Source organism: Mus musculus, chromosome 14 (assembly GCF_000001635.26).
Source record: "Mus musculus strain C57BL/6J chromosome 14, GRCm38.p6 C57BL/6J".
In the NCBI taxonomy this organism is placed as follows: Eukaryota; Metazoa; Chordata; class Mammalia; order Rodentia; family Muridae; genus Mus; species Mus musculus.
Genome location: NC_000080.6, coordinates 52,534,133 through 52,550,099, shown reverse-complemented (window position 1 = coordinate 52,550,099; position 15,967 = coordinate 52,534,133). Strand labels below are relative to the sequence as shown.

The window sequence follows — 15,967 nt, the reverse complement described above, 5'->3', positions numbered from 1 at the left end:
ATTTTTGTATGTTGAACCATCCCTGCACCCCTGGGATAAGACTTATTTTATCATGGTGGATAATTTTTCTGATGTTTTCTTGAATTAAGGTTGTATTTAATAAGTATTTTATGGAGAATTTTATCTATATTCATCAGAGACAGTGTCCTATAATTTTCTTTCCTGTTAAGTCTTTGGTTTATGATCTCAGTATAATGCTAACTTTGTAAAAGAAATTTGTAAATATTTTTTCTCTTCTGTTGTGTGAAATAGTTTGAGGTGTATAGGTGTTATTTATTTAAAGGTCTAATGGAATTCTGTGCTGAAACCATCTGACCCTATGCTTCCGAACTAGGAGAAAAAGTAAATTTTTAACTACTGCTCCTATTCATTTTATGTTATGGATCTATTTAAATTATTTATTTCATCTTGACTTGTTTTATTGGTTTGGTTGTTTGAGACAGAACCTCATTTAGGGGTCCTTGACTACTCACCATGCAGACCAGGATGACCTTGAATTTATAGAAATCTGCCTGCCTCTGAATTTCCTCAATATCTGTTATGTCTCTATTTTCATCTCTAATTTTATTGAATTGTATTCTCTCTATCTTTCTTTTGATTAACTTGACTAAAGGCTTATCAGTCACCTTTTAATTTTTTTCTCTGGATTTTCTGAGACAGGGTTTCTTTGTATAGCCCTGGCTATCCTGGAACTCATTCTGTAAACCAGGCTGGCCTCTGCCTACCATGTGATACTCCATTTGAAAGAATAGTTCTTTGCATTAAAACCCAGTACTTCTAAAACTATATTTTTTATTCATCCACTACTTTTCTCCTTTCCATATGCATTCTCTAAGATTCTGCTTCCAGTCTTAAACTTTTCTTCTTTTTCAAGTGGCACTACTTGTATTTTTGATCATCATTTCTATCTTGTATTAACATATATTCTGAGGAAATATGTAAATCTTTTATTTTTACTTTTTCTTATTTTACTATTTATTCATTTGTTTTTGGTGATTGGAAGCAACTATATTCATGTTAAACACACACTCTGCCACGAGGCTGAGCTGCATTCCCCAGCCTCTATTTATTTTTATATAAATTTCTAGCCTAATATGACCCTGAATATAGTCATCCACTTGAACACTACCCAGTCATAAGAGAATGATTTCCATTACTAGCCCCTAGATCTGCAACTCCATTACAATTTCCTGAGAAATGCTGCTAAAGCAACTTTGTCACCTAAAAATCAGCAAGTTGCAAATATATTGCAATTCATTATAATTCATACAAAAAAGTCATAGTGTTCCTTACTAACATTTCTAATAACTCAAGAGCACAAAGGCAACTAGTAAGTTCCTAAGAGGCAAATTAGACTTTCTTTACTTAGAACATCTTGTCCTTCAAAAAGCCAAAATCTAACCTAAATTTTGACACAAACAGCTGTGTCCTTCTGACTTTCAATATCCACATTTATTGCTACCATTCACCTAGATCTGAGATCTTGGCCTAGCTCCAACCTCTCTCCTATCTGTTCTACACAGTGGACTAAAAGCACTCAGCCTCTGAACATGTATAAAGGACTTCATGATGTTGACACAATTCTAACAGTGGACAAAGACAGCTTGGAACAGCTTCTGGAGCTGATCAGCTTCCCTAAAGGAAAGGCACTTTTACTTTTGCTCCAGGAGTATATGCTAAAACAACACACTTAAATTCTACAACGATATTATATCCTATCCTTTCATGTTTAATATTTCTGAAATTGCACTGATGGATCTCAGGGTTTCTTTTTCTTCCTTCTCCCAGAATTAACTTTTGACTGACAAACAGTGTTCTCCTGGGTATGACTAGACTTTGTGATTCTCTCCCTCTTCTCTGATGTAGGATTCACTGATAACACTAATTTACTTACATGAATTATTCACCTTGCAACTATGATGCGTTTAATAGGGTCCCTGAGGAATTCAGTTCCTCTTTTCTCCAGAGATGCATTTTGAGAGCAGAGGGCAATTAATGAGAGAGGAGCTATAATGAACCACTAGAGGCACCCTATGTCTTACCAGTGATGTTAGCATGAACCAGAAAAACACAGGAGACTCATTAAAAAGTTATGTTTTCCTCTGGGTTGTTCATCTTATCAGATAATCCCTGTGGATCTGTAACTTGTCAAAAGTAACTAACTCTATGCTTATGCCCTCCCAGAACTTTAAATGTCTTGTTTTAAAGTGCCTAACCTCTTGAGTATCAGTAAACCTGGCAGAGCAGTGGTAAATGGGGATGTCTTGCTTCCCTATTCCATTGTGCCAGCATCCTTCATCATTAAGAGAGAACACAGTATGCACAGAAAGCTATTCATCTAGTGATTATTGTGTGAAGAGTTAGTCTGTTCAACTCTTTCCATTTCCACCTGAATTGTTCTCTTAAGCTCATTCAAGAATGCAGCTGCAGTTTTGAAAGTGTGAGGGTTTGGAAGTAGAAGACATCTTGTAACTGACCTGCAGCAAGTCATTAATTTTCTTAGGACAGAGAGCAGATGTTGGAGATATACAACTTGTCTAAAGTCGTAAGGTTGCTAATGGGCTCTATAGCTAGAACTTTAGTCTCCTTGCTCAGTATTCTTCCAGATAAACATATGAGTATCTGCCACCTGAAGACAAGTCTGATGGGCAAAAATTAAGACCAGATTACATTTAGTAAAAATGTGATGCCTCAAAAAACTTGTTTAAGTGTTTCTAACTCTTTGACCCATATTCTCAGTTTTTCTCTCAAATAGATTTCACATTTTGGGTTCTTCCAGAAATCCTTTGGTTAATTGTATGTCTTTCACATCGTTTTTCATCACATTTTTTGTAAATACATCTTAAATATTAAAGATGGAAAAAACAAACTGATATATTCACATAATGAAGTACTATTCTGTGATTTTAAAAAATAAATTGATAAAAGAAATGAATCTTGACATAATTATATTTAGTGAAAGAAACTAGATCACCCAAAAGTACATTTTACCCATTTATATAAAACTCTGAACGTGCAAATTGATCAGTAGTAACATAAAACACATTATTACTTCCCTATAAAGAAATCAGAACCAAAAGGATATTCTTTTCTGTTTTTTTTAAACAGAGTCTTACTCAGTAGACCAAGCTAGCCTTGGAATCATAGTACCTCAACATCCCAAATGCTGTGAATAAAGGTATAATCCACCAATCTAAGCAGAAAATGAGATTCTAAAAGGACAAAGAAAAAGACTTTCATATATACATATATAATATAATATATAATACATGTAATTTATAAGTATATAAATTTGTTGTATGTAATATAAATTATATGCATATATAATTATATGTATATAATTTATAAGTATATATTTATATACATATATATTTTAAGATATATATTAAGGTATTTCTCATATATATACATTATACATTATACATTCTTGGACTAGAGAAATAACTACACAATGAGATTAGGGACTATTGGATCATCTGTGACTCGGATTTCAGTCAAAATACATATTAATCACTTGACCTCCAGAAGCCCCTATTTTAACTAGATGGCCACAATATTCCTCAAGATTTCCTGGAACCAATTTCAATTCTGAATCAGTATCCAATAACCCATGGAAAGTCTGATTGTTTTCTTTTCCTCAGTGTACAGTTACTCATTTTTTTTAGATATGCTTCAAACCTACTTTCTTTTTTTTTTCAATTTTCTATTAGATATTTTCTTCATTTACATTTCAAATGCTATCCTGAAAGTCTCCTATACCCTCTTCCCCCCCCCTGCCCTGCTCCCCTATCCACCCACTCCCACTTCTTTGCCCTGGTGTTCCCCTGTACTGAAGCATATAAAGTTTGCAAGACCAAAGGGCCTCTCTTCCCAATGATGGCCAACTAGGCCATCTTCTGCTACCTATACAGCTAGAGACGCGAGCTCTGGGGATACTGGTTAGTTCATATTATTGTTCCATCTATAAGGTTGCATACCCCTTCAGCTCCTTGGATACTTTCTCATATATTTACTATTATAAAAGGGTGTTGGTCCCTCTGGGGAAGGATGGGAGAAAGACAAACAGAAAAAAAATTAAGTATTTTTAGCCAGGTCCTTCTTTAGGAGGAGTTAGCCTTCCTTCATTAAAGGGGCTTTGGGTCTGCAAACTGGATCAAGTCTGAAAATTATTTCATAGGCTCAGATTCTCTCTTGCCAGGATCCAAGGTAAGCTTTCTTCCATTTGAGAATTTTTCTTCATATACAGATCAAACAAAAGTATAATATGCTTCTTAGCTATTTCATGCCTGGAAACATGACTGATTAGTCAGTACCAAAGGTCCATATGAGTCATGTCACCATAAAAAAAAAAAATCACTTTACCTGTGCTGCCTGGTTCAGGCCATGTGGTGATTTGAATACGAATGGCCCCTATAACATACATATGTTTAGTCACTGGGAAGTGACACTACTTGAAAGGATTAAAATGATTAGGATGGGAGGCCCATCCTCTAACACCTAGCTGGGTGGAAGACACCCAAAGCTCTGCCTAGTGTAGCTGCCACTATGATGAGCAAGTGGTGGAGAGATGGAAGAGAAAGAGAAGCAAAATGGTTTGGGCCCTATGAAGAGGGGTGCAAGTGATGGTGGTGATAAAAACCCTGAAATAAGAGGTCTGTGCTACCGTCTAGGGCATGGTGACATCCTGTGCTTCCACCAAGGGCCATGTCTGGGTTCATGGCCTTACTGCAGTCAGGGTCTGTGTTGATGTCCATGGCCCATGTAATTATCAAAGGCCATGCAGATGTCCCTTGTCTAGGCTGCCACCTGAAGCCATGTTGATGTCCCAGAGCCTTGCTGAGCTGGTCTTACCCCTCCTCTAGGCAATATAAGAGATCTGGACATGGTGGTGTGGATGTGGGAGATCTCATCCCATACCTCACAAGCTGTTACACACAGGAGAGCTGACTCTTCCCCTCCCCTGGGCAGCACAGAAGAACTAGTCCTGGTGATATGGGTGCAGGAGAACTGGTGGGGTGACCATCTCAGCTACCACCCAAGCCCAGATCCAGGGCTTTAAGCTGTCTCACCCCAATATCTACCTACCCCACCTATGAACTGCTGGAGTATGTGAAAGAACTGGTCCTGTAGAACCACAGGATCTTCATGATTCAGAACAACAGCAGGATAATCAAGAGAAGTCTCAAATCTCAGTGAGGGTCCAGTATCGATGGTATAGCAGAAATCAGAGGCCTTGAATCAGACCAATGACTAGCTGCAATGAACATTTATAAGTAAATCTATTGAGCAAAAGGGTATACACACAGTTTCTAATGCCACTATGACAGGTGATGGAGAGGTGGGAAACACAGAGGAGTGGAATCGCACATGCACAGCAACATTGGAGAAGCAATAGCTGTGACAGGTGTGAGACAAGGTTGCAATTAATTGAGAAGTGGGTTGTTGAGGGTCAAAGAGCCATTTTTTTCCTTTTGGTGGGGGAGGTTACAAGGGTAGAGGGCAGATATGGAAGGACTGGGAAATGACTGGGATTGGAGTGCATGATGTGGGAATGCACACACAAAATATAATAATAATTATTATATTTTAAAAAGGATTAGGAGGTGTGGCCTTTTGGAGGAAGTTTGTCACTAGGTATTGGCTTTGAGGTTTCAAAAGCCCATTGGAAGTCCAGAATCAATCAATCTCTCTCTCTCTCTCTCTCTCTCTCTCTCTCTCTCTCTCTCTCTCTCTCTCTCTCTCTGTGGGGGTGTGGGGGGTGTGGGTGTGTTCCTACAGATCAAGATACAGAACTATCCACTATTTCTCTAGCACTATGTCTGCCTGCCTGCCACCATGTTCCCCACCATGATGATAACAGACTAACCTCTGAAACTGTAAGCAAGTTTCCAATTAAATGCTTCCTTTATAAGAGTTGCCTTGGTCATGCTACTTCAGGGCCCAATTAAACCCATAACATTTAATTCATCCAACTGAGCAGCAGCATCTCCAACCCTAAGGTCTGCCATAAAGAAAAAGCCAAAGAGAAAGCTGAAGTATGCTGGTGCCCCCTCACTATTTTACATCTTATAGAATTGGTGAAGGGCATGTCTTCTGGGTCTTCCATTGTGGAGGATTAAGTTTTACACAGCATACATAGCATATTCACTCTACCTCTGCAATTTCTCTAAGCTTTAAAATCTCAATCACAAAAGAACATACATGATTTGCACTCACTGATAAGTAGATATTAGCCCAGAAACTTAGACTACCCAAGATATAATTTGCAAAACACATGAAACTCAAGAGCAAGGAAGACAAAGTATGGAATACTTCATTCCTTCTTAAAATGGGGTACAAAATACCCATGGGAGGAATTACAGAGATGGAAGTTTGGAGCTGAGATGGAAGAAAGAACCATCCAGAGACTCCCCTACCCAGGGTTCCATCCCATATACAACAACCAAACGCAGACACTATTGCATATGCCAGCAAGATTTTGCTGACAAGACCCTGATATAGCTCTCTCTTGTGAAGCTATGCCAGTGCCTGGCAAATACAGAAGTGGATGCTCACAGTCATCTATTGGATGGAACACAGGGCCCCTAAAGAAGGAGCTAGAAAAAGTACCCAAGGATCTAAAGGGGTCTGCAACCCTATAGGAGGAATAACTATATGAACTAACCAGTACCCCACAGAGCTCGTGTCTCTAGCTGCATATGTAGCAGAGGATGGCCCTAGTCAGCCATCAGTAGGAGGAGAGGTCCTTGGTCTTGTGAAGATCATATGCCTCAGTACAGGGGAATGCCAGGGCCAGGAAGCGGGAGTGGGTGGGTTGGGGAGCAGGGTGGGGGGGTGGTATAGGGGACTTTCGGACAGCATTTGAAATGTAAATGAAGAAAGTATCTAACAAAAAACAAAGCAAAATAAATAAATAGATAAAATAAAATCTCTTCATTAACACTAAGCCAAGAGATATCAGGCATCTCTAGTTCCTTTGCAGTAGGCCATCTTTTGACAAATGTTTTAACCAATCAATCTTTTTAACTGTATAGGCTTCCATATTAAACCTAGACTCTCCACCCTGTGGGTCTGTATCACTAAACTCAGCCTGATCCAGTTTTATTTTCCTCCTACAATTATTCCATACCCTTAAAATCCATTCCCACACATATTCTCCAGACTTCTGCTTGAATGAATTAGCAAACTTCTTCGTAGACATAGCTTTCCATCTGTCCTCTAGGAAACTTCTTAGCCTTAAGTCTGATTATAGGTCTAGAGGAAACTATTGCTAAGACCTGAGAGACATCAGTATTGTCTTGCCTGGCATCTCCAGGAGAGCCACTGCTTACTTTTGAGACATTAAAGGATTAATTATCCCAGGGAAAGATATAAAGGGCCTTCAGTTGATGGAGTTCCAGGTGGCATCTTTTCCTAAGGGTGGAAAGACTTCCCCAAGATTATCCCTTAAGAATCTAAGGAATCAAATTCTCAGTCACAGTAGAGTCCTCCTACACATCTTCACCCCCAAGTTACAAGATCTCTTTCTTTGCCAATTAATTCCCTTACAATAACCACTGACACTCTCTAAGATTGGGGCTTGAGAATTTTCTCTGGAATTCAGCCAATCTTACATTTAGGACTTTGGTTTAATCTTCTGAAACTTGAGTTCTGTGGCTGCTGGTGAAAGGATTCTATTCCAGGGTACATTTAGAAAACTTTAGACTGTTTATATACATCTGGAGATGGTCAGTTCTATCATTGAGTTCATTGTTCTCCTCCATATCCTGAGATGATATAAACTGGATGTTTTTATCACAGAGCCCATCCTTTTCCTTTGTCAGTTTATCCAGAGATTCTAGGAGCAACCAGCCAGTATCATTATTTTCCTGATTTTTTTCACACATTGTCAAAAGTTTTATATAGTCACCAAATCTCTTGTTTCTCATAATAGGTGAATCAAGATAACCAAATTGTCTTGATAATTTTGTTAAATTAACTAAAACATCATGGGGTTTAGTTTAAAGCTTTGTGAGCTGTGGGCCATGATGTCACTGGTAGCCACATAAATATGAGTAGCCTGTGCTGCTACCTAAGGCCATGCTGATGTCTGGGGTCCATGCTGCCAACCAGGGGCCACTACTGGGCCCATGGTCCTGCTGCATCTGGGGACCATGTTGATTATCCATGGCCCACGATGTTACTACTGAAAGGCATGGTCTGTGATCTGTGGTGCCACCTGAAGCCATGTTGATGTCCATGGGCTGGGCTGCCACTGGGGATGATGTTGATGTCTATGACCCATATTGCCAGCAGACACCATGTTAAAGTCCATGGCACACATGCTGATGCCAGAGACCAGGGTGGATGTCTGTGGTTCATGCTGTGGCCAGATAGCATGTGGAAGTTCATGCTTCTACTGACTATAAAGAAGGGAGCATCTTCTGTGGTGGTATCGATGTCTGCAGACTCACAATTGAGAAAGAGGGGCATAGAAAGCTTCTGTGACAACTCTCTTACCACCACACCTCCCCTCCAAAAGCAACAACTTAGACAAGAAGCCATCAAAGGAAATCTAAAATTTTGTGATACGTATGCTGAAGTAAAGCTTTCCACAATAGATGTCTACTGGCAGGGTGGTGGTCAGGAAGGACTCACTTTTCTTTAAGGGACTGGCCACAGGGAGTTTGACTATGCCCCCGTGACTATATGGACAACACAAATTGAATTTTTTTTTCATTTGCAGGGGAAATTTTAATAGAACATGAAGCAGTAATTTTAGGTGAAAAAAAAAAACCCAGAATCTGAAAGTCAATATTACATGTTTTTTCTCATGTAGAAACAAGAATCCAACAAGAATTTTAATAGAACATGAAGCAGTAATTTTAGGTGAAAAAAAAACCCAGAATCTGAAAGTCAATATTACATGTTTTTTCTCATGTAGAAACAAGAATCCAACAGGAAAGGAGACAATCAAAAAATAATAGAGGGCGTAGAGAAAAGTCTGGGGAAGGAAGAGTGATGGGAGAGTGAAGGATGGTAGAAGAGGCCCCCATGTTCAAAGTACATGGCAGCCTGGGCATCAGAGTGAAGCCTGTAATACGCACAGTTGATACATAGCAAGAATAATGTAAAGAGTTGTCCTCATAGGTGCCTTCCTGAGGCTGCTTGCTTATACAAGCTGGGTCATTTTTCTTTCCACTTTGTTTCAAAAAATAATTGCGGTTTTACTCTTGCATTTCAGGCAGTTCCTTTTAGTCTAGACAGCGTTGCAAATTCCATTCACTCCTTATTTTCGGAGGAAACACCTGTAGTTTTGCAGTTGGCTCCCAGTGAGGAGGTAAGTGACAAAGTTTTTATCTAAGAGCCTTATAAAGAAGTGTTATTTAATGATAGTTTTAAAGTGATTGTGTGAGAACTGCTATGTACTTTGTCTGTCTGTTGGACTTAATCTGCAGAAGGCAGCTAACCTAGCATTCTTGATTGTCCTTGTAGAGAGTGTATATGGTGGGGAAAGCAAACTCGGCGTTTGAAGACCTTTCAGTCACATTGCGGCAGCTCCGTAACCGCCTGTTTCAAGAAAACTTCCTTCTCAACTCTCTTCCCCTCAATTCTCTGAGTAGGAATAATAAGGTAAGTGGTTCATTTGTTGAGTGAATCAAATACATGTCATTATTAAATTCCCATTCCATATGCTACTTGAAACCTTAGCAAGACAGAAGTTGTAGAGAATGAAGAATTGGGCTCACTTACTGCTGGGGCACGCTCTTTCTTCTGTTGGGGCAGGGTTCATGACTAAATGCACCTTTTCTGAACTGCCATTTAGTAAATCATTTTCCTACCAGTGTTGCCAGTTGATCCAGACAGGTCACAAACCAGTCTTCTTGGAGGTTGGTTGAGCTATGAAGATCTGGTGACTCGATGTCATTATTCATAGCTGTTGCTAATGTGGACTCACAGTTTTTGCATCATGTTCTCAGGGTGCTGCAGTAGAGTGACACTCCTGCTTTGTTCATTTGGGTTTTGGAGTTGGTTTTTTGTTTGTTTGTTTGTTTGGTTGGTTGGTTGGGTTTTTTTTTTTTTTTTGGAGCTACACTTACTATTTAGTACCGGCTGGCTTGGAACTACAGATGGGGTTGACCTCAGACTCACAGAGATGTGCCTGCTTCCTTTTCTTGGGTACTGCATGCACCACCATGCCTGCCAGCCATCCCTGCTTGGATCTCTTGCCCTTTATAGCTATTGTGGGTAGCTAGGAACCATTCTTCCTAATTCTCTGCTTTGGGAAGTGTTCAAGGCAAGTAAGTAAACTGGTCCACTGGTAGGATCTTAAGACAGTGGGGTCAATGCTCAGGCATGGCTTCGTTAGAAGTAAGAGCTATCAAGTGGTAGTCACTAGACTAGTATTTATTAGGGAGTGACCATCACCTTTTTGGTAGGAAATAATGGTTCATGTGCGTGCTTTTCTGATAATGGGCCTTGAGCCTTGCAAATAGTAAGCATTTCTCTACCACAGAGCTGCCTCGTTTCAATTAGAGTGAACTTACAAAGGGAGGAAAATAATATACATTTACCTGATTAATATTCATACTATGTTGTACTTTCCTTGATAAGTTAAGTCCAGATCTCTGCTGTGTATTTAAAGCCATGTCCACTCTTTGGTCTCTGAAGGTTGACCTGCTCTTTCTCTCCGAACTGCAAGTGCTACATGATATTTCGAGTTTGGTAAGTAGGCTGCTTGGACTTTGAAGTCCTATCTGTTTTGGTTCCTAGAAATCTTTAAATAAAATCAGGCCAGTTGAAAAGCTTAAGTATGCCCCACATTTATGATCCCAGGAACACTGAGAAAAAAATCTATCTGCAAGTTATCTTGTAGTAAGTGGTTTTTAAAATCATCCTCATGCCTGAAATAGATCTTCTTACTTGCCTGCTAGCTTCTGAAGTTCTTTGCCAAACCTTTTTATCTGGGCTGGGTTCAAGGAGTTTGAAAGCTTAGTGCTGGGGGCTAGGGTGGTACTCTGGGTGGGGATGCTGGAGGAAGACACTGATGGTTCCTGAATTCCTCACACCATATCCGTCCAAGTAGTTACTGCTTCATGCATTGTCTCACATCTAAGTTTTTTAAACTAAGCAATGAGATTTGTGTTGAACTTATCAGAAACTCATTTAAGGGAGCTCTCTTTGCTGCCATTTTAAACTGTTTTTGTGCTATAGTGCAGTGGTGTGCTTCTGTGGCCAGCTAACGTAGTCAGGTATAAAACTTGACTTGGTTGCATTTGACATCGCCTTTGTTCATTTGTTCTATTTGTTTGTCTGAAGTTGTCTCGTCATAAGCATCTAGCCAAGGACCATTCTCCCGACTTGTATTCATTGGAGCTGGCAGGTTTGGATGAACTTGGGAAGCGTTATGGAGAAGACTCTGAACAGTTCAGGGATGCTTCTAAGATCCTTGTTGATGCTCTCCAAAAGATAAATAGCAATGCTACAGGTTCAGAGGTTCAGTCCATTATCATCAAGGTGAGAGCATGGCAGCATCCAGGCAGGCATGGTGCAGGAGGAGCTGTGCATTCTGCATCTTGAGCTGACTGCAGCCAGGAGAAAAGTGAACAAATTGAATTTTTAAAAATCTTTTATTGTGTAGGAGACATTAGGATGCAAGGTGGATCTGGAAGGACTGGGAAGTAAGGGTAATCAGGATGCATTATGTGAAATTCCTAAATAATCATTAAAAATACTATGTTAAAACAGAAAGATTTTAGAGGAATTTTAATCCCGCAACACGTCTCCTCTGGCAAGGAATCACATCTGAACAACTTGTAGGTCTGTTACCTGGCTGTAATAACATGCCTTTAATCCCTCTGGAATACAGACATCCCCTTAGTACATACCTTTAATCCCAATGAAGGTGAAGTTAGTTTGTAGAAGGAAGCTGCCATGTTTGAAAGACATCTAATTGAGAGACAGCCAAAATGATGAATCAGAGAAAGATTTGACAGTCAGAACTGGGATATACCCAGCTCTCACTAGAACAGCACAGGAAAGAGGAGCTATTTAAGAGGAGCACAGGGGAGAGAGTTCAGTGAGTTGGGAGTTAGTTGAGAAATAGTGCAGTGGAATTCAGTTCAGTCAGTGAGTTGGGAGTCAGTGAAGTGCAGTGGAGTTGAGTTTGTTTGTAAGTTCATGCAGTTCAGTGCAGCTCAGCAGAGAAGTCAGAGAATAAGAAGGAACCACGTGATTAGAACAAATTGCCAGAGTAACTTTGAGGTCAAGCAGAGCAATTCAGTGAGAAGCTGAGAGAAGTCACATTGAATCAGTCAACTTGGAGAGGAGTTTGAGCTGAATGAGTCAGCCAGAGTTCAGAAAGAACTAGAAAAGATGAGCAGTAAGCCTTCAAGATGACAATTACATCTGGCAAATAAAAGTTAATTTTACAAAAGTTCATTAGGCAGAGTTTGGGAAATCTTGTAGAAGAAGGGGAAAGAATTGTAAGAACGAGAGGACTCAAGTATACCACAAGAAAACCCACAAAGTCTGCTGGCACAAATGGCAGTTATCATGTAAAAGAATGCGAATTGATCCATTCCTATCTCCTTGTACTAAGGTCAAACCTAAGTGGATTAAGGAACTCCACATAAAACCAGAGACACTGAAACTTATAGAGGAGAAAGTAGGGAAAAGCCTCGAAGATATGGGTACAGGTGAAAAATTCCTGAATAGAACAGCAATGGCTTGTGCTGTAAGATCTAGAATCGACAAATGGGACCTCATAAAATTGCAAAGCTTCTGCAAGGCAAAAGACACCGTCAATAAGACAAAAAGGCCACCAACAGATTGGGAAAGGATCTTTACCTATCCTAAATCAGATAGGGAAGTAATATCCAATATATATAAAGAACTCAAGAAGGTAGACTCCAGAAAATCAAATAACCCCATTAAAAAATGGGGCTCAGAGCTAAACAAAGAATTCTCACCTGAGGAATACCAAATGGCTGAGAAGCACCTGAAAAAATGTTCAACATCCTTAATCATCAGGGAAATGCAGATCAAAACAACCCTGAGATTCCATCTCACACCAGTCAGAATGGCTAAGATCAAAAATTCAGGTGACAGCAGATGCTGGCGAGGATGTGGAGAAAGGGGAACACTCCTCCATTGTTGGTGGGATTGCAAGCTTGTACAACCACTCTGGAAATCAGTCTGGCAGTTCCTCAGAAAATTGGACATAGTACTACCGGAGGATCCAGCAATACCTCTCCTGAGCATATATCCAGAAGATGTTCCAACTGGTAAGAAGGACACATGCTCCACTATGTTCATAGCAGCCTTATTTATAATAGCCAGAAGCTGGAAAGAACCCAGATGCCCCTCAACAGAGGAATGAATACAGAAAATGTGGTACATTTACACAATGGAATACTACTCAGCTATTAAAAACAATGTATTTATGAAATTCCTAGGCAAATGGTTGGACCTGGAGGGCATCATCCTGAGTGAGGTAACCCAATCACAAAAGAACTCAAATGATATGTTCTCACTAAGTGGATATTAGCCCAAAAACTTAGACTATCCAAGATATAAGATACAATTTGCGAAACACATGAAACTCAAGAAGTACGAAGACCAAAGTATGGACACTTTGCCCCTTCTTAGAATTGGAAACAATCACCCATTGAAGGAGTTACAAAGACAAAGTTTGGAGCTGAGACAAAAGGATAGGCCATCTAGAGACTGCCATATCCAGGGATCCATCCCGTAATAAGAAAAAATAAAAAACACAAAGCAAAACTATCTTGGTGGTGCTTGATGTATCTGGGGAATTACCAAGTGACATAAATTTAAAGAAGCTTGGAGAAAATGAAAATTTTATAACTATCAAAATTATTCAGTAATTTTGGGTTTTTTTGTGTGTGTGTGTGTGTGTGTGTGTGTGTGTGTGTGTGTGTGTGTGTGTGCCAAGATAGTTAATGCAACATCTTCAAACTAACTATTGATAGTGTGATGTGAGTTGTATCAATGAGGCATTTTTATTTGGAGGATGCTTCTTTCCGCCATCTCCATATTCCTAGAATAAAATATACCATTTTTGTGACTGGAAAAATGTCATGATGTCATATCATGGCTTCTCTATGAGACAGAACACATAAAGGCAGACCAGTACATTTTGAATTGTGGATCTCTGGATGGCACTTCTTGGGCCATCTGATAATGTCAGATGTGACATAGTGTACATTTCAAAATGAAGGAAAGTAGTATAGAGATATAGGAAGGTTTCTAATCGTATCCCCCTCTTCCTCATAAAAGGGGTCTTGGGTAATATTCTCCTCTTCCAAAGCACATTGTAAGACCTAAGAATGTCATGGTGAGACTTCCTCTCTTCCGCTCTAAGGGCCCTTTTGTTCACAGCTCTCTGGTTCTATTCACAGGCAGAACTGCTACACAGAGAAACAGAAAAATCTGAACAAATAGGCCTGGGGGCCTCCTTTCCTAGTTCATAATTAGCAAGTTATGAGCACGTTTGTTCAGTCACAGTTCTCCACATTAATTTTTTCCTTTGGATCTAGCACAAAAGTCTATAGTTTTCTCTTTTGGTTAAATAAATTTGTTATTTTTTTTTCTTTTATTGATTCAAAAAAAAGGGACAGTCATTGCTTGGCCTTTCCCTCAATCTCTGCTCCATCCTTATCTCTGTACTTCTAGTAGGCAAGACAAATTTGGGGTTGAAGATTTTGTGGATGAATTAATGTCTCCTTTCTTCCACTTGGAGTCCCATATGGCTACTGGAGGTGGCCACTTCAGTCTTCATATCCCCAGCTAATAGGAGTATCAGCTAAGGTTACCACCACAGACTCCCAGGTGCCTCCTCCATCCCAGGTCTCTAGTCCCAGAGATGCCCCCTATCGGTTTCCATTCTCACACACGATCATCTCCTGCCCCCACCTCTCCCTGCACCTGATCCCCATTGCTGTTGCCCTCCTCATCCCCTCTTCCCCCCAATTTCTTCCCTTCATTGATCTCGGATGTCTATTTTATTTCCCCTTCTGAGTGAGATCTATGTATCCTCCCTTGGGCCCTCCTTATTACTTAGTTTCATTGGGTCTCTCAATAGTAGCATGGTTATCCTGTACTTTATCGCTAATTTTCACTTATAAGGAATACATTCTATGTCTTTCTGGATCCAGGTTACCATACTCAGGATGTTATTTTCTTTTTTCTTTTTTTAAATTTAATTTTGTTATTCTTTTTATTTATTCACTTTACATCCTGCTCACTGCCCTTCCCCCCAGTCTCTCCCTCCCACAACTTTTTCCTTCATTTGCTCCTCCCCTTCTCTTCTGAGTGGTTGGGCTCCCCTGAATATCCTCCAACCCTGGCACATCAAGTCTCTTCAAGGCTAAGGGCATCCTCTCCCACTGAAGCCACACAAGGCAGCCCAGCAGAAGAACATATCTATTCACAGACAGGCAACAGCTTTTGTGATATCACCCTCTCCAGTTGCTGGGATCCACATGAAGACCAAGCCACACATCTACTTCATATGAACAGGGAGGTCTAGGTCCAGCCTGTGTCTACTCTTTGATTAAAGAGTTCAGTCTCTCAAAATCCCAAGGGTCTAGATTAGTTGACTGTGTTAGTCCTCCTATAGAGTTCCTATACCCTTCAGGGCTGGCAATCCTTTCCCCTAGTCTTCCATAAGAGTCCCTAAGCTCCATCCACTGTTTGGCTGTGGGTGTCTGAATCTGTCTGAGTTAGCTGCTGGGCAGAGCCTATCAGAGGACAGTTATATTAGACTCCTGTCTCCAAACATAACAGAGTATACTTAATAATGTCAGGAATTGGTGCTTGCCCATGGGATAGATCTCAAGTTGGGCCAGTTATTGGTTGGCCATTCCCTAAGCCTCTGTTCCATCCCCTGTCCCTACATTTCTTGTAGACAAGATAAATTCGGGGCCAAAAGTTTTGTGGGTGGATTGGTGTCCCTATCGCTCCA

General features: G+C 40.1%; 1 protein-coding gene, 1 pseudogene and 1 further gene across 1 annotated transcript, besides 7 other annotated features; 1 reads left to right on the top strand and 2 right to left on the bottom strand.

The window, feature by feature from the left end:
• The window catches only part of Tcra (T cell receptor alpha chain), a 1,796,232-nt gene that overhangs the window by 1,674,099 nt on the left and 106,166 nt on the right, over nucleotides 1–15,967 (bottom strand).
• Nucleotides 774–2,892: an enhancer, noted in NCBI's record as "H element 2.1 kb ScaI fragment". NCBI's record gives its function as "necessary for full expression of the adjacent MORA28 (Olfr1507), MOR10 (Olfr1508) and MOR83 (Olfr1509) genes in a distance-dependent manner, and can activate a ZOR111-1 minigene in transgenic zebrafish olfactory sensory neurons" and the evidence as "EXISTENCE:knockout evidence [ECO:0001091][PMID:17662950]".
• Nucleotides 1,375–2,563: an enhancer, noted in NCBI's record as "H enhancer fragment used in the GFP reporter construct". NCBI's record gives its function as "activates a minimal E1b promoter by reporter assays in transgenic zebrafish olfactory sensory neurons" and the evidence as "EXISTENCE:transgenic organism evidence [ECO:0001131][PMID:25417106]".
• Nucleotides 1,743–2,269: a transcriptional cis regulatory region, noted in NCBI's record as "H enhancer segment used in the LSCHR array". NCBI's record gives its function as "acts cooperatively with segments of the Lipsi, Sfaktiria, Crete and Rhodes Greek islands to upregulate expression of the Rhodes cluster olfactory receptor genes when inserted as an array next to the endogenous Rhodes enhancer" and the evidence as "EXISTENCE:transgenic organism evidence [ECO:0001131][PMID:28933695]".
• Nucleotides 1,917–2,103: an enhancer, noted in NCBI's record as "187 bp core H element fragment". NCBI's record gives its function as "activates a MOR28 minigene in transgenic mice olfactory sensory neurons" and the evidence as "EXISTENCE:transgenic organism evidence [ECO:0001131][PMID:18077433]".
• Nucleotides 1,978–2,103: an enhancer, noted in NCBI's record as "124 bp core H element fragment". NCBI's record gives its function as "activates a ZOR111-1 minigene in transgenic zebrafish olfactory sensory neurons" and the evidence as "EXISTENCE:transgenic organism evidence [ECO:0001131][PMID:18077433]".
• Nucleotides 1,992–1,998: a transcriptional cis regulatory region, noted in NCBI's record as "homeodomain #1 motif which causes loss of 124 bp core enhancer activity when mutated". NCBI's record gives its function as "necessary for activity of the 124 bp core H element enhancer" and the evidence as "EXISTENCE:site-directed mutagenesis evidence [ECO:0005528][PMID:18077433]".
• Nucleotides 2,081–2,087: a transcriptional cis regulatory region, noted in NCBI's record as "homeodomain #3 motif which causes loss of 124 bp core enhancer activity when mutated". NCBI's record gives its function as "necessary for activity of the 124 bp core H element enhancer" and the evidence as "EXISTENCE:site-directed mutagenesis evidence [ECO:0005528][PMID:18077433]".
• On the top strand, nucleotides 8,744–14,445 carry Gm36448 (predicted gene, 36448). Its single transcript, XM_030248239.1, has 6 exons — nucleotides 8,744–8,751; nucleotides 9,130–9,319; nucleotides 9,475–9,612; nucleotides 10,651–10,704; nucleotides 11,299–11,475; nucleotides 14,383–14,445. Exons 1-6 carry the CDS (start codon nucleotides 8,744–8,746, stop codon nucleotides 14,443–14,445), a joined length of 630 nt encoding a protein of 209 aa, XP_030104099.1.
• On the bottom strand, nucleotides 9,224–11,448 carry Gm7122 (predicted pseudogene 7122; annotated as a pseudogene).

Coding starts and splice junctions, on each gene's coding strand:
- Gm36448 (XM_030248239.1), top strand. Junction 10,705..11,298: donor TACATGATATTTCGAGTTTG/GTAAGTAGGCTG, acceptor GTTTGTCTGAAG/TTGTCTCGTCATAAGCATCT. Junction 11,476..14,382: donor GCAATGCTACAGGTTCAGAG/GTTCAGTCCATT, acceptor TTTTGTTCACAG/CTCTCTGGTTCTATTCACAG.